Raw genomic sequence first — 24426 nt, 5'->3', positions numbered from 1 at the left:
GGTGGCCTTTACAGGGCATTCTACCTGCTAGCATCTTTATGTAAATGTAGTTCCCTAACAGTGGTTCTCAATCTGTGGGCCATGACCCCTCTGGGGGTCGAATATCAGATATTTGCATTATAGTTCATGGCAGTAGCAAAATTAAAGTTATAAAGTAGCAAAGAAATAATTTTATGCTTGGGGGGTCACCACAGCATGAGGAACTGTGTTAAAGGGTTACAGTATTGGGAAGGTTGAGAGTTTTGACCCCCTGCCCACAGTCCTCACCCCATCCTAAGAACAAACTCTTACACACACACACACACACACACACACACACACACACACACACACACACACACACACAAAACTGCTGGGGGGTTGTCTCGGCTTGCCAACAAACTGGGGCTCCATTTGATAAGGAACCACACCAGACTTGCTCACCCTGAGAGAATTCAGCTGCATTTAATTCTCTATGTGAGGAATGTGACATCTCTCCGATGTGCAGGAGACACACAGTGACATTGTAAAACTTCAGCTTATTATCCTTTATCTCCCTCTCCATTCGAGCAGCAGGGCTCTGCCACATGAGGAGCGAGAGAGTAAAGGCAATCTATTCAGCAGCAGGCTGTAAAGATGGGGATTTCCAGAAGGGAGTACAAACCTTCCATGGAACAAGACACATGGCTACCAGAGAGTCTAGACCCTGTGTGGGAAGTGCAGCTCAAATGGTCAGAGTATACACAAAACCTACCACCCTCCAATTGGCTGAGCCGTCTATAGGAAAATTTACTTCTCTCTAAAATCAAACCTTCACAGAGCACTTACAAAATACATTCACTGCCCATAGTATGTGGTGTATAATAGATAGTCCACACATGGATGGGAAGGAGAATGAGAAGAAAGAGGGGGGAGAGAGGGAGGGGAGGAGGGAGGGAATGAAGTAGGTATGGACAAGTTTACAGAAATACTTAAAGCCTACAGTCCTGGCATTGACCTCAAAGACGGGAAGCACTGGAGCTCATCTGAGACAGGACGCCATCTCCAGCATGGTTTTGGATAGCAGCTGGCCTTTGTGTAGTAGACCATGGAGAGAGGTTTGAGGTACTTTATTCTTTCAGAAGGTTAATGCTGTACTGAATCAAGAAAAGGAATACAGTTCAGAATCAATGCTGGGATGCTTGAGATATGGATCAAGGCAAAAATGAAAGAGACTCTCACTTTGGGCTAAGAGCCACCACTTAATGACATGGCTTAGGATGATACCCAAAGCTTGACAGATGGAAGTCAATAGACAGGGAAAGCTGGGTACTCGAAAACAAAGACCCAGACCAGTCCTTCAAGACAAGCATGTATGTGGTCAGAGCCAGGTTCCTCCAGAAGAGCAGTGCTCAGGAAATATGAAAGCTCATGGTACACACTGGGCAAGGCCCTTGTCTGTATAGACAGGGTCACAGGAAATCCTGATTGGCGTGAGCAACTCACTCCCAACTAAGAAGCATTTCTTGACCTAAACAGGGAACTCACTCAACTATGAAGTGGGTAATAGTTTAAGCCTCTTCCTTCTAGATGATAATCCACACAGCAGTCTGAGCATGGAAATCAGTCTGTAAAAATCTCCTTATTTGAGACTGGCCTTGTGCCTGGTCATGTGATATGTGCCATGGAAACATAAGTCAGTCACCAAGACATTAATTAGAAAGCCTTATAAACGCTGACATCTAAAAGTCTATATTTCCATGAGAGCTTCTCGTGGCTCATGAGCACCAGGAGGTTGGCCTCAAGCAAACGGAATGAAGAAAGCCCTTTAATTTGTCACGTGACACAGGCCAAAGCCAATGCAAAGAGGGGGAATGATTAAATAGGAAGACTTAATAGATGGTGGTTAATTGTCTGAGAACTGGCCCCTGGCCCCAGAGGAAGCAAATTCCAGTAGTCCAACCTTATGCCAGACATGGCAAAGAAGAGTTCCATCTATCCTTCCAAGAGTGGTGAGAACACATATTTGAAAGCAGAATCAATCCAACAATAATCTTCCCCCAGGATCTGTGTCTCTCAGTGGGTGTCACCTAGATGGCTACTTTCTTTCCTCTGGTTGGGAGGGGGAGGAGAAATGGCTGCCCTTAATTGTTGCTTTGTTCGATTTATTAAATTCCAGGTCATTATCTAAAATGGGGGTAATCTCATTAGAATGTAGACTGCTCTATTATTTCTTGGGATGGGGTTAATTTCATATTTGCAGAGTCATAAAGTAAAGAGTCCAAAATCCAATTACAAAGGCTTAATTTCATAGCAACTAAAGAGAAACATTTCTATCATAAAGGCAAATAAATATTTCGGGACTTCGGGAAATGATTTGTCAGGAGCTGGGGGCCTAGGCGGAGGGACTTCCATTACTGTCATTCAACTTTGCATGATAATGCATCACATAGGGTTCCAAGTCTGCAGAAAGGGATAAATTGAATCAACAGAAGTCAAAGTAATCAGGGTAGGGTTGACACATTTCAAGAAAGGTCAGCCTTAAGCACATTTTCTCATTCTTAACTCAGTTACCATGTCATCGGCTCTGAGTTAGTATTCCTCTAGCCCAAATCTATAAAATGGATGTCTGCTGCACAGCGCTAACTGTGTTAGGACTAACAGGATTTATTTCACATCCTATTATTTGTTATTCCTCATAATTTTCCACGTGTCATGCTGGAAGACTGGTGAGGTAATGTGATTAAGCTCTGAGTTGAACAGCTAAATGTATATTAGCAAATCAATCTGAATTTGTGTATAACCCAATCACAGTCCCCCTGGCCACAGGGAGGAAATTCATTTGCTTATATTATCCTTTAACTCTGTTATCCTTTGCCAAAATCGGTGGTGTAGTCACACAGCTTTGGTGTTGGTACAGAAGTGCCACTGGATTCTGAAAGCATCTGCCTTGACATGGCCTTCTCCATATGTGGGATGTGACTGCCCTCCAGAGATGGCAGCCTCACTGGCTGCCTCCTTGCCTTGGGTCCCAACACTCCAAGATGAGTCCTGCTCATCCTCTATCTGATCCTCTCTGGAAACCCTATCCCCTGGGCACAGCCAGCCTCCAGCTTCTGAAACGGCAATCCAGCCAGAGAAAGCTCATTTCATATAGATGTTTGTGAAGTTGCAAAGGGTTCTCGGATGATTTAAAAACAATCATAGATCCCACATCAGATTCCAGGGAACATTCACTAGCTACTACTCATGTACTCAGAATCTGGACTAGGCTCCGGGGACCCAGCCCTCTCTACCACCCACTGAACTGCAGTGTGTAGCAGTCCTAGTCCATGGAGGGCGACGGCAGCTCCTGAGGCCTCCTAACTACCCAGCAGAGCCTTGGAATGAGGAGAAGGCGGGAGGAGAGCCTGTGGGCTCTGACTTTGTTAAATAAGCTCACAGAGGGCTCATTCCTTATGAACTCTCTTGATGCTGTGATTCTGAAATTATATTGAATCTGTAAAACACCATAATGGCTTTGCATTGCTAATTCTAGAAGTTCCGTCTTATTATCCAGGGGCTAGCACTCCAATAAGATGCCTCTGGGCGGCAGAGTAAACGAGATGAACTCACTGTGAGCAAGACAGAGTACTCTTCTCCACATCGGATGAAAGCTCCTGTCTGTTTCCCAGCACAGAGCGGAGCTCTCTTCTCTCTGGGTCTGTTTGGATTTCACTATGAACATTTCAGAAATAATTTTTCACCCAATGAAAAACCGAAGTCCTGGCTGAGTTCCTACCTTCCCTGTTCCTATCAGAACACACAAATCCAGCCAATGAAAGCTGGACAACAGGGAGCGGTCTCTCCATGCTCTGTTGCTGGGCTGACCGTCTGAGTGACAGTAGTCTTGGAAGCCTCTGGATGCTTCTGCTTCAAACGGGAGGAAACCAGCCCATACCAACCTCAGGTTTTCTCAGCAATACATTTCAGTGAAGCTTTTGCCTTCTCTGCTGCTAGCTACTGGATCCCAGTGCCTCCCTGCTGCTGGGCAAGGCCTCTACCCCAGAGCTTCATCCCAGCCCTCATTAATTTTTTTGTCTTAGCTCACATCATTATGGCATTCATGTGTCTTTCAAGACATTATCTTTCCTTTTTTTGTTGTTTATTAGTAATCCCTTTCACTCATTATCTGCCCTGTAATTAAATAATGATGAGTTCTTATCATCCATGAAATTCATAATTGTGATCATGATGTCGTTCTGCCTTGAGCCTCTTGGGATGCCTTAAGCACCTAGTAGTTCAGGGTAGGCCATGTGATAGCAGGAATGACCCCCTCCATGCCTGGCGTGGACTCTGCAGAGAAGTAGACACAAAGACCCAAACACCACACTCCCCACGTTAAAAAGGACAGCAGAGAGAGAACCATAGTAAGCCAGCGAGGTTGCTATGTCAGGGCAATTTTGTATTTTTCTTAAAGTTCCTCAGTCACCAACTATGACAAGTTTGGGAAACAAGAATGTGTTTCTTTTGGGTCTTGTCACACACAGAGGCAACAAGTTCTGCTTAACTCTCCAGGGGAGTATTTACATTTATGTCCCTTCCCTCAAACACCATAAAACAAAGAGAATTTTCAAAAAATTACCAGTTGACCTCTCAGCCATTAAAGGCTCTCAGGCTCACAACTGAAAAGACAAAAAATGAAATAAATAAAATTTAAAAATAAAAAGGTTGATTTTTATTTTGTTTTGTTTTTGTGTTTTGTTTTGTTTTGTTTTGTTTTGTTTTAGAAACTCAGTGTATTTATAGCTCTGGCTTGCCTTGACCTCTCTGTATAGATCAGACCAGCCTTGAATTCATAGAGGTTTATCTGCCTCTGCACCCGAGTGCTGGGATTAAAGGAATGCACCACCATACCAGCCCCAAAAAAGAATTTTTAAAAGGCATAGGCCACAAAAGAACAAATGAAAAAACAGCAAAAAAAAAAAAATATATATATATATATACATATATATATATATATATATATATAAAAGGATGTTAAATCAACATAGTATGTATTTCTTGAGCTACTTTAAGACAATTGATAATTATTGGCCATATTACAAAAATAAATGCTTCTTTCTGCTAGACACATGTAATAACCCAGACTTGCATGTCCATTTGCGTCCCTGCCCCTACACCTCTGGCTCTCTTGAGCGTCTTTTCCAGCTCACACTCTCTCCTCTGTGACCCCCCAGGTATCTACCCAGAGCACCCACCACCTTCCCTGACGTGTGACCAGCACTCTTGCATTATGAGCATTGCTCCTTAAACTCCCAGATAGCAAGGGTTATCTCATTCTAATGTGTGCCCCCAACACTCTCGCCAGACCTGGTCACTGGTAAATGGAGTCAGCAGAGCATCTGTCAGGCCACCACTGATTCACACCTTACTTTCATGATATAAAGTGGTGCTGGGAAGTTGCTGCCTGACCAAGGACTACATTTCCCATCACCCCTTGCAGCTAAATTGAGTCCTGCTCAAAAGTCTGTCCAAAGAAAACTGGAAAGAAGTTAGAGTATGCTAATTCCACCTAGAATGAGTATGTCTTATGCCATTCCCTCTAGCCTGTCTTCCCTTATCTTGCACCTGAATTAAGTGCCCCAGTGACAGCTGTTCCTGAATTGCAATCCCAAGTATTCGTTGATTTTCTATACAAACAAATTTAAGGCCAGATTTGGGGGTGCACAACTGGAATCCCAGCACTTGGGAGGTGGAGGCAGAAGAATCAGGAGTTCAAGGTAATCCTTGACTACATAATGAGTCTGATGCCAACCTGAGCTACATGAGGCCTTGTCTCAAGAAATTTTTGTGTCAGGTAGCTATGTACATTAGACTTATTTATTATAGCAGCTTAAACTGTCTGTCACAACTATCTGCCTACCCAACACAATGAAGCAATGCACAAAGGTGAATCACTTGGTGCAGAGACATGAGAAAGCCAATTACAAAGGAGGACTTGACTCACTTTGAGAAGATCCAGCTTCAGCTGCAGCTCGCCCTGAGTGGATGAACACAAGGCACCTACAATGATGCTCATGTACTCCTCTGCATTGATGACTGAGAGCTGCTCCAGGATGCTGAGCGAGGCCCCTCGGAAGCACTCATCGTCCAGGAAGATCTTGATGAAGGGCACCATGCCATGATCTTTAAGGACAACTGGGAACAAGACAGACAGGACAAAGGCGGACCTTGGCACTGCAATTCCATCATGGGGAAGGCTTCTTCTTTCAACTTCCCAAGTCCATTACACTCTATTCTCTCTTTGTCCCTCCAGTAAATACTTTTATGTTTTATAATCCACACCCATAATGGACTAATGGGAAAGAGAAACTTTGGTACTGAGAATTAAGAAGAAACACCATATTCTTCACCAGTGAGGATTCTATTTTGAGAGAGTGGTAATTATTTGGTCAACACCTTCCCATAGGAGGAAGTTCAAGATAGGGGAGATAAGTAATACAACCCTGGGGTGGTCCACTCTCCATCGATTTACCTTCATTCCCTAATCTAGGACCTACACCAACTCTTTATCCTTTCTGCCAGGATTCTTTTTTCAGTGTTTTTACTTATTCTTTGAAAATGAAATCTAACTGTGGTATGTTTTTGTTTACAGGTTTACAGTCAATCTCAAACTTTTCTTGCCCAGGACTGGCATTCAGATTCATTCTCATGGGATAAGACTCAGCATTGACTTGACCAAAGAGCTTAATGAGGATTTGAATGCTTCAAGTCAGGACATTCAAATCACGGTCCACATTCCCTCTAAGTGGAAATCATTCTGGGAGGCCTTTTAAACCCAGTTTCCTGAGACCGACCTGCTCTACTACCAACCAAATGTCTGAGAGTCCCCCTAGAAATGTGATTCTAACCAGTGCTTCCGGGCCACATCTCCCTCTAGAATGAAATAACAGGCTATCCAGTGGAGTCACTCTGTGGCCCTGGTATCTAAATCACCAAGATTGTTGACAGGAATCGGTACAGCTACTTCAGGTCATGTACTGATATACAGAAAGGAAGCTTTTTTAAAAGAAAAACATGAAAGCCACATGATCAGTGAAAACTAAAACAAAACAACCAAAACAAAAACAGAGACAAATAGAATTGCTGAATTTATCTTTGACCAGGGGAACATATGTGTTTGTGCGCTCGTGCGTACGTGCGTGTGTGTGTGTGTGTGTGTGTGTGTGTGTGTGTGTGTGTGTGTGTGTGTGTTGTTTGTTTGACTGTTGTTTTTTCAAGATAGAGTTTCTCTATGTAGCCTTGGTGCTGTGGGATAATCTTTTTGTACAGTCTGAAGATGTGTCTTTGCCAAGGAGCCTTTTCATTGGTTTAATAAAGAGCTCTATGGCCAATAACTAGGCAGGAGAAGATAGGCAGGATTTCTGGGGAGAGAGAGAGGAGGAGGAGAGGAATCCAGATGCAGAAAAATACCATTGAGACATGGAACAAGTCAGGCACACAGAATGGAAAAGAGTTAAAAAGCCACATGGCAGAAGATACAAGTTCTAAGAACTAGTTGGGAACGAGCCTAAGCTAAGACCAAGTTTTCATATCTAATAAGAAGTCTCTGTGCCATCATTGGGGAGCTGGTGGGCCAACAAAAAAGATTTATTACACCCTGGCTGTCCTAGAACTCATTCTGTAGATCAGCTGGCCTTAAACTCACAGGGATCCACCTACCTCTGAGTCCCAGTGCTGGGATTAAAGCCATGCACCACCACCACCTGTCTCAAATTATATTTCTTTAAAAAAATTAATTTGCTCAGTGTTTTACACTGTGGTTTATTTTTTAAAAAGCATCTCTATCAATAAAGTAGGGTACCAATGCATTTTACTTAAAAAGAGGTGAAATGGATTTTTTTTTTTTTTTTTTTTTTTTTGGTTTTTTTTTTTTTTCTTTTTCGAGACAGGGTTTCTCTGTGTAGCTTTGCGCCTTTCCTGGAACTCACTTGGTAGCCCAGGCTGGCCTCGAACTCACAGAGATCCACCTGGCTCTGCCTCCCGAGTGCTGGGATTAAAGGCGTGCGCCACCACCGCCCGGCTGTGAAATGGATTTTTTATGGCCATATTAATTTAGAAAATGTTGCATTAAGCATCTTTGCTCATCATCTTCATTATAAAATATTAAGAAGTGTTGCTGGGCGGTGGTGGTGCACGCCTTTAATCCCAGCACTCGGGAGGCAGAGGCAGGCGGATCTCTGTGAGTGCGAGGCCAGCCTGGGCTACCAAGTGAGTTCCAGGAAAGGCGCAAAGCTACACAGAGAAATCCTGTCTCGAAAAAAAAAAAAAAAAAGAAGTGTCACCCATGGTGTGTACTTTACAGATGGCCACTAAGTATCAACCAGCACACGGACATTGGCCATCACGTTGGTACTGACTATTCCTTGAATATTGCCTTTGAGCACTCATAGTTTGTATTTGGTTGAAGATGGACAGGGCAAGGTTAGTACTATCGTTACCTGCATTGCGGACAGAGCCTTGTAGAAGTGTGACCACAGTGTTCAGCATGACGCAGGTGAGTTCCCGCTCTGGATCCTGCACACCAGGCCTGGGCTCTTTGTTTCCTGTCACGTTTAAGGATAAGTAAATATTACTAAGTCTTCACAGTGCAGTCCACAATCCCTCCCTCCTTTGGCGTCCTGCCTTCCTGAAGAGATGTTAATGCGAGGCTTCCATTAGAAGGGAGCATACCGCCCAACCCTGAAGATACAGCCCTGAAAACCCTAAGCCCAGTGATTCTCCATCTTGAGCACATCAGAAATCTGGAAATATAAAGGTCTGTGCTGAGCCCCATCCTCGGAGCTGGTGGGTTAGGAGATCTTGGATGAGACCAGGTAATTCTTGTTTCTAACAGGTTCCCAGGTGAGGCCGATGGGGCTGTTGTAGCATTGCCCTCCATGATAAATCAAGCCCTACCACCCTGATCTTTCCTTACAGCCTGCCACTCGTGTCTGGAAGGGACGGCTGCCAGCTCATTGGCTGAGCTAAGCAGCAGCTCAGGGAGTCTGAAACACAGAGGAAACAGACCCAAACCGGGTCTCTTCATCCACCGCTCATTCCCACTGCTGGGAAATTATCAAAACAAACTGGAAGTTTACCTCCTACTTGGGGAATTAAAAATAAGTAAATGAATGAGAACAAGGGGGATTTATTTACCAGAGACAGAGTGAGTAAGAATCGATAGGTCACATTTAAAAATACAAAGTAAGACTGGAAACATTAGCTCACAGAAAAAGCTAAACTCCTCTGGGAATGGTCGTAAGTCTAGGATCGGATCGAAGAGTGGATGTTAAGCTGCTGAGAGGCATCATCTATCTAGGGTGCTACAGGATCACTGAAGGGGACTGTGGACGCCTTCCCTGTAAACATCAAGGAAAGCAAGGGAGCTGATAACTTCATGCAGGAGGGGACTGAAGACAAGAAGTTAGCTGTGGCTGGGATGTTTCACCCAAAGCCCTGTGCTGGGGGCTAGTTTCTAGCTCACGCATTAATGGTATTTGGAGGTACATCCTTTGGGAAGAAATTAATATTGGGTGGAATTGTGAAGATGGGGTGTATAAGCTGAAAGGATTGCTCTATCTCGTTGTGCAATGCTCTTTAGTGAGTTTAATAAAGCAACAAGCCTTCTCCATATGCTGGCACCACGATACTGGACTTCCCAACCTCCGGAACTATACACCCAATAAACTTCTATTTGGGAAGACAGCTCAGTGGTAGAGCATTGGACTGCAAGTAAACTTCTATTCTCTATACATTTCCAAGTCTATGACATTTTGTTACAGTAACAGAAAAAGACCAAAACTACCAAGCAAGAGAAAGAAGTATGTAGATGTAACCAACCGTCTTATTAAATAAGAAACACAGAGCCAATACAGAGATGAAAGCCAAGAGGTCAGAGCAATAGCTAAGAGCTAAAAATCTTACCCTTCACTGACGCTCCTGTCCTACCTCTCTGAAAGAGAGTTACTTCCTGTGTGTCTGTCTTTTTATAGTGTTTCTGTTCTGCCTTCTCATTGGTTGTAAACCCAACCACATGACCTCCTAGTCACTGCCTGTCTATGGTTGGTATTGAGATTAAAGGCATGTGACTCCATGTTGGCTGTATCCTTGAACACACAGAGATCCACCTAGCTCTGCCTCCCAAGAGTTGGGATTAAAGGCATGCACCACCACCTCCTAGCTTCTGCTAAGGCTTGCTATTAGCTCTGACTCCCAGGCAACTTTATTTATTAACATACAAATCACATTTTAGTACAAATAAAATATCACCATAGAAGTATACAGACACTCACTTCCCAGACTTGGTCTCACTTGAGACACTCAAAAATATTCTGGAAGCACATAAGTCCTGGTCCTATTTGCAAACATTCTGGGGAGGACACAGGTCGTTCCTGAACTCTTGAAGGTGCCTAGGCTCCTTGTAAAGTATCTATCTCAGTCTCCTACAGAGCAAATGCTAAAACGATAGGGATACAGTGAGCAGGATTTCCTGGATACTTTTTACATGCCACATACAACAGTGAGTCTTTTTCCTTTCTCTCTTATGAGACCTGTGAGACAACTGTTGTCATTTTACAGAGAGCATGGTCTCATAGAGATGAAGTAACAGGGAAAGATCACCCTGCTTATCCCACGGCCATGCTTCCAGCCGAGACCGACCTGCTCCCACGTTCACACTGTCTCCCTCAGCCTCCTCCCTCCCAAGAAGCAGAAAACTGGCAGAGTAGCAATGTCTGTCGACTAAAGTCAAAGAGCAGCCCCCAGGCCTGTCCAGACAGCCACAAAGAGGGAAGGGAAAGGCGACAGGAAGTAAGATTCCTGTGTCCTGCTGTCCCTTCTCCAGGCTGGTTTCCCGGGGCACCGAGGGTGACAGATTTGAGCAAACCAAGAGGAACAGGGAAAGGAGTCTTTGTATCCAACTCCTATTCGAAAATGGCCAGAGGTGAGGATTGCAAAGACCCATATAAAGTGTCTCCAGGACGGGGAATGCAACAGGTCTGAGAGACATGCTGGGTCAGCCAGGCTCCGGAACCCCACTCTCAGTGGGAGACCACAAGGCCATACCCCAGCAGACCTTAGAAGGGCTCCCAAAGCCTAGTCCTCTCAGGACTCCAGTCCCCCTTTGCTTTACTGAAGGATCAGACTCTCGGGTGGTTTTCACCCACATGCCAAGCAAGGAGCAACTGTGAATTCCCTGAGTCAGTTTCAGGAGTTCACTTAAAGTGGTGTCCATCCCTCTCAGCTCTGGGGGTGTCAGGGCGGGGGGAGACTTGGAGACTGCCTGTTCTGTGTGAAGCTATAGGTGCCAGAGCTCCTTTCTCTATCCATCACCATGTGATGCATGTGCTCACATTCTCTCTCACACCGTAGGGTGGGCCGATCGGCAGACCCAGTCTGGCTAACAATGACGTCAGCGCATTTGCCCACCTGACTTCCTCATGATCTTGGCCTGTTTCCGGAGCTGGGCCAGCAGCAGGCCTAGCAGTCCTGAATCCCGGAAGATGTCTGTGAAAAGCCGGTCACTGGCTGTGATCCTGAGGATGCTCCGCAAGGCTACAAGGGTGCAAGACAGCTCAGGGCTCTCCTTGATCAGATGCTGCACTTTAGCCAGGATCTCGTGGGGCACGTAGAGAAGCTTGAACACCAGAGTCTCCAGCAGCTGGAAAAAGTGCTCCTGCACTGGGGTTGGCTTCAGGGGCACGATCTCTACAAACTGTGAGATGGGCTGCAGGGTCCATTCCAGTAGGAAAAAATTTCGAGGGTTCCAGGCCCACATGGTCTTGATGGCCAAAAGCACTTTGGTGCAAAGGACCGAGTCGCTGGCTCTGTGGAAAACATTCTGCAGGACCTGGAAGGCCTGCAGATTCTTAACAGTCACCCCTGGAGATGAAAAAGACAACAGTTCCGCAAGTTAGCCCCCTGCCTGTCTAGAAATGCATGCTTGAGTTCTCAGGACACAGTAGTTGAAGTTTCTCTTTTTCAGTTCCAATGAGTACGCATCTTGGAAATCTACTAACTCCAGCCTGTGGTGGGAAAAGGGCCGCATCAGCATTTCAGAGACAGCTGTGCTAACTGAGTGCTCCATCTATGGCCGCTCTGAACCAACAGGTGCCCGCGCTGGTCAGACACACAGGGTCCCCAAGGGGCAGCATGAAAAGAAAGGAGACAAGGTCTCATTACTACCCTGCCTTCGGCTGCACATTAAGGTACAGCATTTGGGGTCTATTGAGGTAGATAAAATATGTGATCAGAAATAATTCAACCAGTTTCTTCTTATAGCAAATCAAAGGTAGATGATGGGTCCACATTGTATTTCACTGAACAAAGCTGGGCCCAGGGATTTGGTTTCAATCGACTAGAATCCAGTGACGCTGGAGATGACCATGTAGGGTCAGGTTTGCTTCTAGACAAATGAGATGTACCTTCCTTACTCGCTTGGCCCTTTCTCCCACCCACTCTCTCTCCCCCAAGGACACCTGGTCCGAAGCCCCTTTCTGCCTTGGATTTCCTGAACCTCCGAGGCTCTCCTCTGACAGCCATCTCTGATCTGCTCTGTCTGCTTAGCCCTACCCAACGCCCTTCGCCCTGCTGGTACCTGCAACATTACCAGCTCTCGCCTCTCCTCACAGCCTGCAACTTCCTACCCGGCTTGCATCTCCAGACCCACCCAGCTGTTCCAGGCCACTGTTTCCTCCCCCGTCAGTACCTACCCTGTGCCATTAAACTCTTCCCATTCCTTTCATCCTAGACAACTCACAACTTAGCCTTCAAAATTCCCTCCCCAGCACCTCCCTCTGTGCAGGCTTTCCTGACAGACCCACCAGAGGTCAGGCATGTGCGGTGCCTCCCACCCAGCAGCCTGTGCTTTGACGTGTGTGCATGGCGGTCTCAGCAGAGGGATAGTAGAGCTGACACTAGTTGTTCACACCAGCACCCAGTAGGGGGCAGAGCACCTGCTGCTCAGAAAGCATCAATGTGCTCACTGGCTTCATCAGCTCTCGTTCAGCATCCTGGGAAGGAAAGCCACCGACTCTGAGCCTGGGTGGCTGACTCAGGGTCATCAGTCTCCACTATGCAAGCAAATGGTACGGGCTAATCACCCGTGGATAGGAGTGGAATCCAGAGACTGCCCCTGTTACTGGGTGGGGGCTTTGCCTCTGTTAAGCATCATTTCCTCCACTTGCCGCATAAAATGAACTTCTTTGTACGAAGCTGAAATTGTACAGCTGGAAAGTAGATTAAGGGGATATTAATATCCACGGGTCTGGGTCATGGCTCTGAAGGTCACAGATGCATCAGACCACGCAGCATCACTGACAGGTGCAAATGAACCAGAGACGTGCGGAGCCTTGTCAGGACACTGTACTGACTCTCCAGTTATTTGGGGACACAGGGAGGACCCACCAGAAGCCTCGTGATGGAACTTGAAGCCTTCGAGCTGAGGATAAGTGACACTGTCAAACACCTTCAGTTCTGACCTCCCACAGGTGCTCAGCCACATCACCAGCTCCACGAGCTCCTCCAGACTGGGTTCCTCTTCACCCTGGGTCAGCCCGTCATACCTGCAGGACAGACAGGGTCAGCTCCTGGGACTTCCTGGATGGAGCAGCCACATCTGCAGACAGTGCTCCTCAGAAAGACCAGAAGGTCTCTAGCCAGGGAGAATTCAGCACCAAAGGCGAGGAGAGGACCCTGGATAAATATCACTCCACGTGCAAACTCCCGCCTTCCGCCTAGAGAAGCCCAATCAGATTTATTTACGTTTATTTTATGCGTATGAGTGTTTTGCCTGCATGCATGTATGTGTATTGTGTGTGTGCCTGCAGGGGCCAGAAGAGGACACGGGAGCCCCTGAAACAGAGTTACTGATGGTTGTAAGCCACCGTGTAGGTGTTCGGAACTGAAACCAGGTCTCCACAAGAGCAGCAAGAGCTCTTAACCACTGAGCCATCTCTCTGGCCACAACACTCCCCTCTTATTAGTGTTTGCTCTCTAAAACTTCACTGCCATTAGTCAGCTGCAGACTCTGAACATCAGTTGGAACTGATGTTGTAGGTCAGTTGATAGGGTGCTTGTCTAGCATTCACAATACCCTGGTTTTGACCCCTAGTGGTGCATAAGACCAGTAGTTGTATGTATGCCTATAATCCTAGAATTCAGATGGTGGAGGCAGGAGGATCAGAAATTCAAGTTCATCCTTGGTAGTATAGATAGAGACCAGCCTGAGTTATATGAGACCTTATCTAAATAAAATAAAATAAACTTTAAAAGCTCATGCATGCATACACACACACATCAACTAAGAATTCTAGAAATAAAAATTGCATACTTTAAGTTAATTTGTTATAGTATAGCTATAGATATTGTATTTTGCTATTAACTATTGTTGTTAGATTCTTACTGTGCCTGGTTTACAAATCCAACTTGATTATCAGTATATATGCATGTATAGGAGGAAACATGTATGTGTCAGGTTCCATAGGATCCTTTGTTGAGGACATCCACGGGATCTCCTCAGAGCATCCTTTCTGTCAGGAAGTAAAGCCTGCTATACAGAGGAACCTGCTAGAGATTAACAATAGTACTACTACTGTTTAGAGGAAGGCTGCTTTCCATGGCTGGATTCTCCCAGAAGGCATGAACTTAAGAGGCTCACAGAACAGAGAGCACCTCCAGAACGGAAAGACCCAGACAGCATGGGAAAGATGTGGATTTCTGTAACTTCCTCATGCCTAGCCTACGGATGATTGCTTCCGTGTGTATATGGTGATGGTCAAGTGGCGCCTTGCTCTGCTCACGGGGCAGGGTCCCCAGAGTCTCTGTCCAGCTCTACCCTTTCCAGATCAGGAACAAATGAAACATGGCTCCTGGGAAAGCAGGAAGGGAAGGTGTGAGCAGAGCAGCTGCTTCTTCACATTGGTTTCCCCTTCTGTCTTCTGTGAAGAAGCCTAGGAAAAGCTGCCCATCCAGTGAACAGAAGAAACATGTAGAAAATGCCATCCAGGGCACCGCAATGGCCACAGCCATCTGACCATCAGCAAAACTGCTTCCTGTGGCACACCCAAAGAACCACTTGTTCTTAGCAGTGTTTTCGTCTCCCCCCCCCCCCCCGCCCAGCTGAGGACCGAACCCAGGGCCTTGTGCTTGCTAGGCAAGCACTCTACCACTGAGCTAAATCCCCAACCCCTTAGCAGTGTTTTGAAGAATGGTTTCTTTATTGAAAAAAAAAATTGTAGAGATGAAGACTACCCTGAGGGCCTTCAGCCTCTCCAAATCATCTCCAGCACATTTGAAGCACGGTTCTGTCATGAAGTCTGTAGAAGACACTGCTAAGGTCCACTCCACTGAGGAGAAACCAAGCAGAGCCCAAAGGAGCATGGCCAGCTTTGCCTGAAGCAGCTGCCCCAACCTCAGTGGAAGGGTTCGTGCCACAAAGGGGTTTCTTTTATTCCCATCTTTTGCTCTTGCTAATGCATAGGCACCCACACCCTGAATCCAACACAGTAAGCCGGAGTGGAGAAGTCGGTCCAGCCCCAGATGCACAGTGTCTTTCCCACAGCCCATGGGTCTGGGAGAGAAGTCCTTCACTTGAGAGCTGATCTCAGAAACAACAAGCAGGAGGCAGGCCATATGAAACTCACTGAAATGCACTCCCAAGCTGGTGCCTCCCCGAACTACTTGTCCTTCTAACGGATTTGTGATGGTGTGGAGCAGAAGCATCCAAAGGACCACTTTATTGGGAAGTTACCCAACAGCTCCTGACAGTGATTGGTGAAGAGCCAGGGATGGGGCATGGTTCCCACACACAGCTCTCCAAACACTGAGGTGGGATAATTGCATCAGATCCCAGAAAGCCTCTGAGAGGTGGAAGTCAGGCGAGCAACATGCAGGTGATGTGCGTCATGCAGCCGACTTGTTGAAGTGGTTATCATTGTCACTCATTGATTCCCCCAAAGAAGTGGTTCCCACATCGATCTGCATGTTGAGTTACTGCTGCCTAGAGAGGGTGTTTCTAGTCACGCTCTTCGGAGCCTTGAATTTCGTAAGACACACTTAGACACTCTGGCTACTTGTCTTCCACCCAAGCAGCAGGATGATTCTGAGCACCGCAGCTTGGTCAAGTTTCTCCCCGCTCTCACCAGGCCCAGCCACTTACCGCAACAGTACCTTGAGGAGCAGAGGATAGCCCTCCCCGTTCTCAAACTCCAGGAGCAGCGCAGAGGAGACAGGGTAGGAGTCTTTCACGAAGGTCAGGATAAGGCTCACAGCCTCGCTCACCTCGGGCGCAGGGAGAGTGTCGGCCAACTTGGAGAGGTTCTGAACGGAGAGCCGGACACAGTCAGCAGCTGCGGAGGGAAGCACAGCCCTGCTGAGGAGCCAGGAAGCAACAGGTGCCTCTGCTGTCCCCTGGCCCCACCATCTCCCTCCACTTCTGCTTGGACAGCAAGACTTGAGTGAGAACAAGTTGAGAGTGTCTTTTGTAGCCTCTGGGATTCAAGAAGAGGTTCTTCCCGGGGGAGGTGCCACCCTGAGAGCAGCTCACACTGGGGTAGGGGTGGGGCAGCCTCTTAGCTCCTCCTTCCTAGAATGTAAGAGCGTTCCAGTCCCTAGATAAGAAGTGCCATTTAATGTTTCGGATGTTACAGAAACTCAAGAAGACAGGGCGTTCAAGCCGAAGTGTGAGCTGTGGGGAAAGAGGGAGGGGGTCTACTCATGAAGAGCCCGCCATCGACTTTGTTGGTCACCTGGAGTGGTGGGAAGTCAGAAGAAGGATGCCCTCAGACTGACATTTGCACGGAGCGGAGGCTCTCCTAAGTGTCAGGGAAGTTCCACAGAAGCAGGACTGAGGGGATGCAGGATCAGACTCTCAGCTGTAAGGACTCAGAAGAGCCTGAAGTGGGCCCAAGAGTAGCGGATGGTGTAGTGGTGGCTGGCAGGCCAGCCTCTCTTCCTAAGCACCTTCCAGCCCTGCAAGCCCACAGAAATCACCCAGGCCTGTAATAGGGCTCCATAGTGCCCCAGGGAAGGGAGCTTTCTGAGGCTTTGGCTCAAGCAGCAGAGGATAACGGTCAGAGAACCCTGCGATCCTGCCTGCAGCCTTTCCCTAGCTACTCAGACTCTAGCTAGGGGAGGGTAAAGGAGACCGAAATGTCAAGGCATGCCTCAGCTTCAGCTATATAGGCTGCAGGAGGCTTTGAACCCCATGGTGCCTCCTCCAGGGGCTAGTTTACAGTCCGAGAAGAGGCTGGTGGGGCTTTCTCAATTCTAACGAGCAGATGTTCTTTATTACAGAAAGAGGACAGACCACAGAGCACGTATTTGCGAACATGCAGGTGATGTCAGCAGCTCAGAAACCCAGCTTGTCCCCAAAGAGCCCATTCTCTGGAATCAGCCCAAGAAAAGGAGTGTTGTGTTCCAAGATGACTGCTGTGCTCATCTAGGAGAGTTGAGAAAATATTGGGCAGAGGGTGGGAGGTGAGCAGAAATGAGTGTGAGCCTGCCTCTACATGTCCTCCTTAGAGCTGGGTTTACAAGGCTTTCTTCTCTACTCTAGACCAATCACATTGGGATGAGGTCTCTACCTCTCCTGGGACCTGTGTGCGGCCTCAGAGGTCTTCCTGCCTGTCTGGAGCGTTATCTGGGTCCTGCAGTGGTAGTGGATGCTAAGCAGGGCCCCTGAGACAGCTAACAGAATAGACAGCAACATTTCATCTCTAATAAAACCCAAGAGATGAATGTGATGCTGAGACCAATGCATGAGTGCTGTCTAGGCACAGCATGTATTTCAACCCACTGAAAACCGTAGCAATGCAAGGCAACGGACACTATCCTACTGCCCATCTTATAGATGAGACAAACAGGCTATCCCTGTGGTTAAAGATCTGGTAAGTACCACAGCTGGAGTTCATAGGCTAGCTCTGGTCCTAGCCTCCAGCCTTCATCCCAACACGCTCCCTAACACAGGCACTAAGGTGCAGGAACCAGACATCTCCGTGTTTAAAAGCAGAATTTGCCAAGATCTTCTACCACTCTTGAGCTCCATTTTCCCAGTGCCACCATCTATCTCCAAGAGAATAATGATGTGATCAACATGCACACCGTGCATGCTCTCTGTGTGGGAGCACATATGTGGTAAATGTGTCCCCCTTTTCTCCCTCCTCCAGGGAAGCATCAAAAGGAGGAACATACATATTTTCACAAATGGAGACATATAAGGAGGTAGGGTCATGTACTGGGTAGGTTGTCCATTCAGCTCTTCTTTCCAGACATCTGCACAGATGCAGAAAGACCCTGGAGCTTTGCTCTGAGTTAAAGGAGCCCCTTGAGTGACCCACAGCCCACACCTGGTCTCCTGGAACCTACTTCGAAGATATTGGATGATGTTAGGGCTCTGAGCCTTGGAGATAGCCCTCAGCACACAGAAGGTAGGCTCTTTCCAGAAGTAGCAGCTGTGTTCCCGCAGACAGGTGGTAGCGATCAGGAGAGACTGAAGCTCGCTTCCTGAAAGAAGTCCCTCCAGACTCTGAGACTCGCTGCAAATGTTTAAGAACATCTGGGAGAAGCACAAAACAAAGAGGTCTGGTTAGGACGGGCGGGCGGGCGGCGCTCCCGTGGTGGCTTGCTCCCTGCTTCTCCAGAGCATTGACAGCCAAGCCTCAGTAGTAGGGACTGAATAGTGTTCGTGATCACCCTCTGCAGCCAGGACTGTCCACACCATCAGCTAGGAGAGGGGCATCCTTTTTCTACTTACAAAGACAACTTCCTGTAGAACAAATACTTCTTGAACATATCAAGAGGTCACACTGCGTGACTGAGCTGGACTGTCTAGGCCTGTGCACCTGTACTCTATGATGCTCACACAGTGATGAAAGACAGCGCCTAGTGATTCACTTCTCAGATGTGATGTTTCAAGTGGCATGTGACTGCATTTTTGAAAATTTTGTCTCCTGTTTTGCATCTCCGACCAGAGGAAAAGGTCCAAAGAGATGTGCTTCTGGATGCCAGGGAAGAGGTGGAACTTGAGAGCACAGGTGGATGGGGAACTGGGCCAGGGAGGAAAGCAAAGTTGGGGGAGGACCCCACTCTTCCTAGAGAGCACAGGGGAATGTGGATATTGATATGTGGATTCCCTGACGAGAACAAGGGAGAAAATCATCTTACAGCCACCCAGATGTTGCGTCGTGGAGAAGGAAGAGATGCAGGAAGAACAGTGCCTGGAGAGGACAAGGCATTTGGAAACTAAGGCTAAGACAGGCAAAATCCTCCTCCCTCAGGAGCAGCCAATAGCCTGGCCCCTGGCAAGCAAGCTCAAAGCATGGGGATGCAGGGCCCTGCTCACTCACCTGCACAAACATCCTCTGCCCTTGAACGTCGCTCTCTAAAAGCTCATCCTTTTCCACGGGAAATGCAAAGAAGAGGTACAGACATTGCAGGAGCAGGGCTGGAAGCCCCGATTCGATCACCCTGCCCAATGTCTCCTGCAAGGGAAGATCACAGGTCACCCGGAGCAGAGGCAGTTCTGGCATGCATCAAGCTCTCACATCTGTGGAGCTGTGGGAAAACCACTTCCCCTCTCCACATTCCATGTCCTCAGTTGGGAAATGTAGGTGATCATGGGACTGCTTTGTTGAAAGATAATGCCCTCCCTCCACTGGGAGCCCTGGTTGTTCTTGACTTCCCTGGGGGGTGGGGTATTTATCCCTGTCCTCCTCAAAAGCAAGCTCTTAGCTTCCCATACCACTTCAGGGCTGTCTGTTTCTGTGGACATCAAGTCACCACTTAGACTGCAGACAGTGGCTCCCCCAAGGGCAAACCCTGAGTACAAGTCAGGGGACCCCTTGCAGTTAACAAGGGGTTATCTTATCTATGATAAGACTGTGGACCTGTCCCAGACAGCCATGATAGGTCCGGCCACCCCAGTTCCACACAAATATCCAAATACCTACCTGGGTACTTCATATTGAGGGCTACAGGTTCCTTGGCATGCTCCCTACATAAACGCTCACTCCTGCTACCTCTGTCCATCTCTCAGCCTGTCTTGAAAGGATCTCTGGCTATTTCTGCTGATGATCACAACTGCCGGGGCTCCTGAGAGGAAACTAGCCACTCATCCACTAACCACTCAAGAGGAAGCCTGAGTCTCCCAGTTCCATGATAAGAGGTCACAGCCACAGCCAGCTCAGGGCACAGCACACTCAGGACGAGGGCCAACAGGTGGACCTCACTCCAGTTGGACCAATTGGGAAGCAACATGGAGCCCAGATCAGGGGTTCTGGGGATGATGGACATGAGTTCCACACAGGAAGATGCCTTCTTCATGCATCTCCGTAATCCAGCTCAGGGTCCTTGAGAAGACTGATTGGCACCACACATGGGACACACCCAGCCTGGCCCTACCTACAGGTAGGGAGTGGTTGATAAAGTCAGCCGTGAATGTTCTCACACTGACCCTAGAAGAGAGGCGTGACTAGCCCAACTTCTAAAATCAGAAACACAACACAGCAAGTAGAAGCCATGAACTAACTCACTGGTGGTTGCACACTGCCTGTCCATTGAGAAGGCAGAGGTCCAAGTCTGAACCTCAGGCCCCGAGTCCACGTGTGTCATCAAAAAGGGAGAAGGGATTTGAGTACAATGAATCAATCTATTGAAGGGCACCATCCATTACCCCATGCTAGACCTTAACTCTCTCTGTCCACAGCTAAGGGGCCCTTGGGGACACCTGGGCAGAGGCCTGGGACTCACCGAGTCTGTCCCGGTGAGCACATACACCGACTTCAGGAGCAGGTAGCCATCCTGATCTGTGTCACCCTTCCACCGAAGTAACTGCCCCGCGGCCGCCCGGGCTTGCTCTGCAAGATGTCAAAAGCTGATTGGTGAAGAACCCTGCCCACCCAGCTTCTAGGGCCTTCTCTTCCCCAAGGATGTGTTTATGTACTGCTGAAGAACACGGGCTTCCTTGTCCAAATACCTCAAGGCCACCTGAGCATATCCCAAACATTATTCTCTTCAAGATTAATAAACACCCCCTGGGGGGGGGCTTTTATTACCCGTAATAGTCACCCATGGTTCCCTATTGCCAAATGGGTGATAACTAGCCCCTTCACATTGGACCCCTACAATCTGTTCCCTTCACCCCACTTCTTGTATCACCCAACACCTTTCACCACTGAAGACCCAGCAACCTATGCCATGCTCCAGCTGCCTTCTACGTGAAATTCTGCCTCAGCCCACAGTCTCTGTGGCACTCCCACCAGCCTCCAAGGGCCGGTTCACAAGACTGGAAGATCACTAATCAGGCGCCCCAATAAAAGAGCTATCTCTGTCCTCAGCATCTTTACCAGACCAAGCTTTCCACTGAACACGTGAGTCCTTCCCTGACCACCAGTTATCTTCCCAGAGACCCAGACCATGTGTGTGTGTGTGTGTGTGTGTGTGTGTGTGTGTGTGTGTGTGTGATGTGAATGCAGCGTCTGTGTGAGTGAAGTATTGATATTTAGTGTCTGTGTGTGTGGTGTGCAGAACGTATGCAATGTGCACAGTGTGGCTATGTGTGGCTGTGAGCATCTCTATGTGAAGCCTTTGTGTTTTGTGTCTGTGTGTGCATGTGTAGTGACTATGTGACTGTATGTGTCTGTGCAGATGTAGTGGGGGGGGGGGGCTCTGCAGCCAACTTTGTTTTCTACCCTGCACCCCAGAGCCTCTATTACCTGCAGGCTTTCCAGCAAGTGCCTGCTGTATTTCTTGGGCAAGCTGGTCGGACACATCCTCTGCCAGTCTTTGGAGACTGCGAAAGCAGATGATACCCACAGAGTGTTCCCAGGCCTGAAAGACAACAAACAGACTCCAGTTAGAGGGAGCAGCGCAACAAGCCATGCTTGAAAGTCGCCTGGCCTGCCTCCACACAGCCAAGGGCTCCACTTCCTGCCCCAGGTGTATCCAAAAGGACGCCCATCATCCACTGCCATGGTTAGTCTTGGTTGTCACTTGGCAAGATTTGTGATCATTATGACATTTCACCTCTGTGCGTGTCTTGAGGGATTAACTGAAGAGCCACATACATGTGGGCATCACCTCTCGGTATACTAGACCCGGACCGAGTAAGAAGGGAAAAGAGAGCTAAGTAACGGTGTTCTCTCTCTCTCTCTCTCTCTCTCTCTCTCTCTCTCTCTCTCTCTCTCTCTCTCTCTCTCCTCCCTCCCTCCCTCCCTCCCTCCCTCCCTTTCTCTCTCTCTCTCTCTCTCTCTCTCTCTCTCTCTCTCTCTCTCTCTCTCTCTCTCTCTCTCTGCTTGGGGACTGGACTGGAAATGCAATGTGACCTTTCCTGCTTCCCATGACCACCTGCCAGGATGGGCTGTACCCTGGAGCCCAAACAAGCCCTTCCTCCCTTGAGTTGCAGCATCAAGAAAAGTAAGGAATCCACTCACCTCCCATCTTCGCCCGAGACCTACACTCCAAGTGCTCCAGCTTCCTGCTGAGCTCGGGACACACAGCCCACTGCTCTTGGACTCGCCTGAGCATGTGTTGTCAAAACGTCAGACACATGACACCCAGTGCGTCTGCAGCCCGCTGAGACCTGCACCCCATGTCAGAGAACGGCCCTGCGGGTGCCCAGTTACCCCAGCTGAAATCTAAGCAGTGGTGGTGTATAACAACCGTTCTCTGTGCCTAATATAACCATTGCTCTCTGTAACCATCAGCAGCCGTGATAACCTAGAGGACCCTTGTACAAGGCTGGGCCCATTAACTTTCCATCACTGGAGGGAATGGGACTCGTGAGGCCCCGCCTTCACCAAGGACAATTAATTGCTGCTGGGGAAGGAGACTCCCTGGCACTTGCATGCTCCTATCAGGAGCCCTCAGCCTCACCAAGCCGGACTTGAGTGGGAATTGTTTGTTTTTGATGTTGGCGTCCTGTTTGGGGGGAGAGGACGTTTTGTTCACGTATCTTCAGAGAAATCCGCTCGATCAGTGGCTCTCCAGGTTTCTTTCCCCACCTCCCTCACCCGGTCAGTTGCTTTAACACACCGATTGACTATCTTCTTCTTCGGTGTGCATGTTCTGCTACTGTAACAAAATGCCTCGAGTTTGACACCAGAACAAGCTTTATTAAACCCATGGCTCTGGAGTCTGGAAGTCCAAGACCAGATGTTTTCATCTGTCTGACCTCTAGTGAGGCCACTCCTCTCTAACACCAGAGCAGAGAAGCGGAAGTAGAAAAGTACACGCAGAAGGGACCAAGACAGTGACTTGGTTTTCTAACAACTTACTCTTTTTTTTTTTAAATAGTCTAATTAATTTTATTTTATGGGCATTGGTGTGAAGGTGTCAGAGCCCCTGGAACTGGAGTTACAGACAGTTGTAAACTGCCATGTGGGTGCTGGGGATTGAACCCAGGTCCTCTAGAAGAGCAGCCAGTCTCTTAACCGCTGAGCCGTTTCTCCAGCCCCTCTAACAACTTACTCTTGTGAGAAGCCACTTTGAGGGACCAGCATTAATCCTTCCTAAGGGCAATGCCCCCTACTCACTCTCTACTGGGTCCCACCTCTTAGAGATCCCTCCACTGGGTCCAAGCTTGCAACTGGTGAACCCTTGGGGTCAACTCAAATAATGTCCAAACCACAGCATACAGTTTTCAAATCTTACATGTTAGTTTTAGTCATTCATTTATTTCATTCAGATAAATTCTAAAAAGTGATGTTGCAGGCTATAGAGCGGCTTTTGTTTAGTGCCGTATAACATTACCTCCTCCCGAGAGGGATTACTATGGTTTGAATGAAAAATGTCCTCCATGGGTTCATGCGTTTAAATACTTGGTCCCTAGATGGTAGTGCTGTCTGGGGGTGGGAGTATAGAATCTTTAAGGGGTGCAGCTTTGCTGGAGGAAGTACATCGTGTGGAGAGGGCTTTCAGGGTTTATAGTCTCGCCCCACTTCCTGCTTGCCCTCTCTGCTTCCTGTGTGCATAAAAAGGAAGACTTGGCAACAGGCAGGCACAGTAACTGGAACAGGAAGCTGAGCGAACCTGTCTCGACTGTGCACATACTGTGTCCAAGAGCTGGCGCAGCTCTGTTGTCCAGCGACGCTCCAGAGCACTATCAGATCTCCTTCTGTTTACAACCCTGTGTCAGTCAGGTCAACATGTAGAATAGGAAATGGAATGTGCAAAACCAAAAATTCAGGCTCCATGCAACATTTAGCTCAAAGCATAGCACATGAATCCTCACCACCAAGTATGTAAGAAACGAAACAGAAATCCCTGGACACACCTTACAGACCATTCTCGCAAATGTATGGGTACAGTATGTGTGTAGTTGAGACCTGATTGCTCAGATGCCTGCCCGCTGCCAAGCCTCGCCTGCCATGATGACACTCTATTCCCTGGAAACTTGAGTTAAAATAAACCCTCCTATGAGCCACTTTTGGTCATGGTATTTTATCACAG

The 24426-nt window shown here is 47.9% G+C and overlaps 1 protein-coding gene across 2 annotated transcripts in view; it reads right to left on the bottom strand.

The window, feature by feature from the left end:
• Nucleotides 1-24426, bottom strand: part of Wdfy4 (WDFY family member 4) — a 249093-nt gene that overhangs the window by 196024 nt on the left and 28643 nt on the right. For both annotated transcript variants that reach the window (XM_037208721.1, XM_037208722.1), the window contains exons 3-11: nt 21693-21807; nt 20728-20834; nt 19326-19460; nt 18346-18535; nt 16139-16328; nt 13387-13544; nt 11410-11862; nt 8442-8546; nt 5948-6138 (exon numbers count right to left, since the gene is read on the bottom strand). In XM_037208721.1, coding sequence (XP_037064616.1) covers nt 5948-6138; nt 8442-8546; nt 11410-11862; nt 13387-13544; nt 16139-16328; nt 18346-18535; nt 19326-19460; nt 20728-20834; nt 21693-21807 — 1644 coding nt within the window. The remainder of the gene's footprint in view (nt 1-5947; nt 6139-8441; nt 8547-11409; nt 11863-13386; nt 13545-16138; nt 16329-18345; nt 18536-19325; nt 19461-20727; nt 20835-21692; nt 21808-24426) is intronic.

Source organism: Peromyscus leucopus, chromosome 9 (genome assembly GCF_004664715.2).
Source record: "Peromyscus leucopus breed LL Stock chromosome 9, UCI_PerLeu_2.1, whole genome shotgun sequence".
Classification (NCBI taxonomy): domain Eukaryota; kingdom Metazoa; phylum Chordata; class Mammalia; order Rodentia; family Cricetidae; genus Peromyscus; species Peromyscus leucopus.
This window is presented reverse-complemented; position numbering and strand designations above follow the sequence as displayed.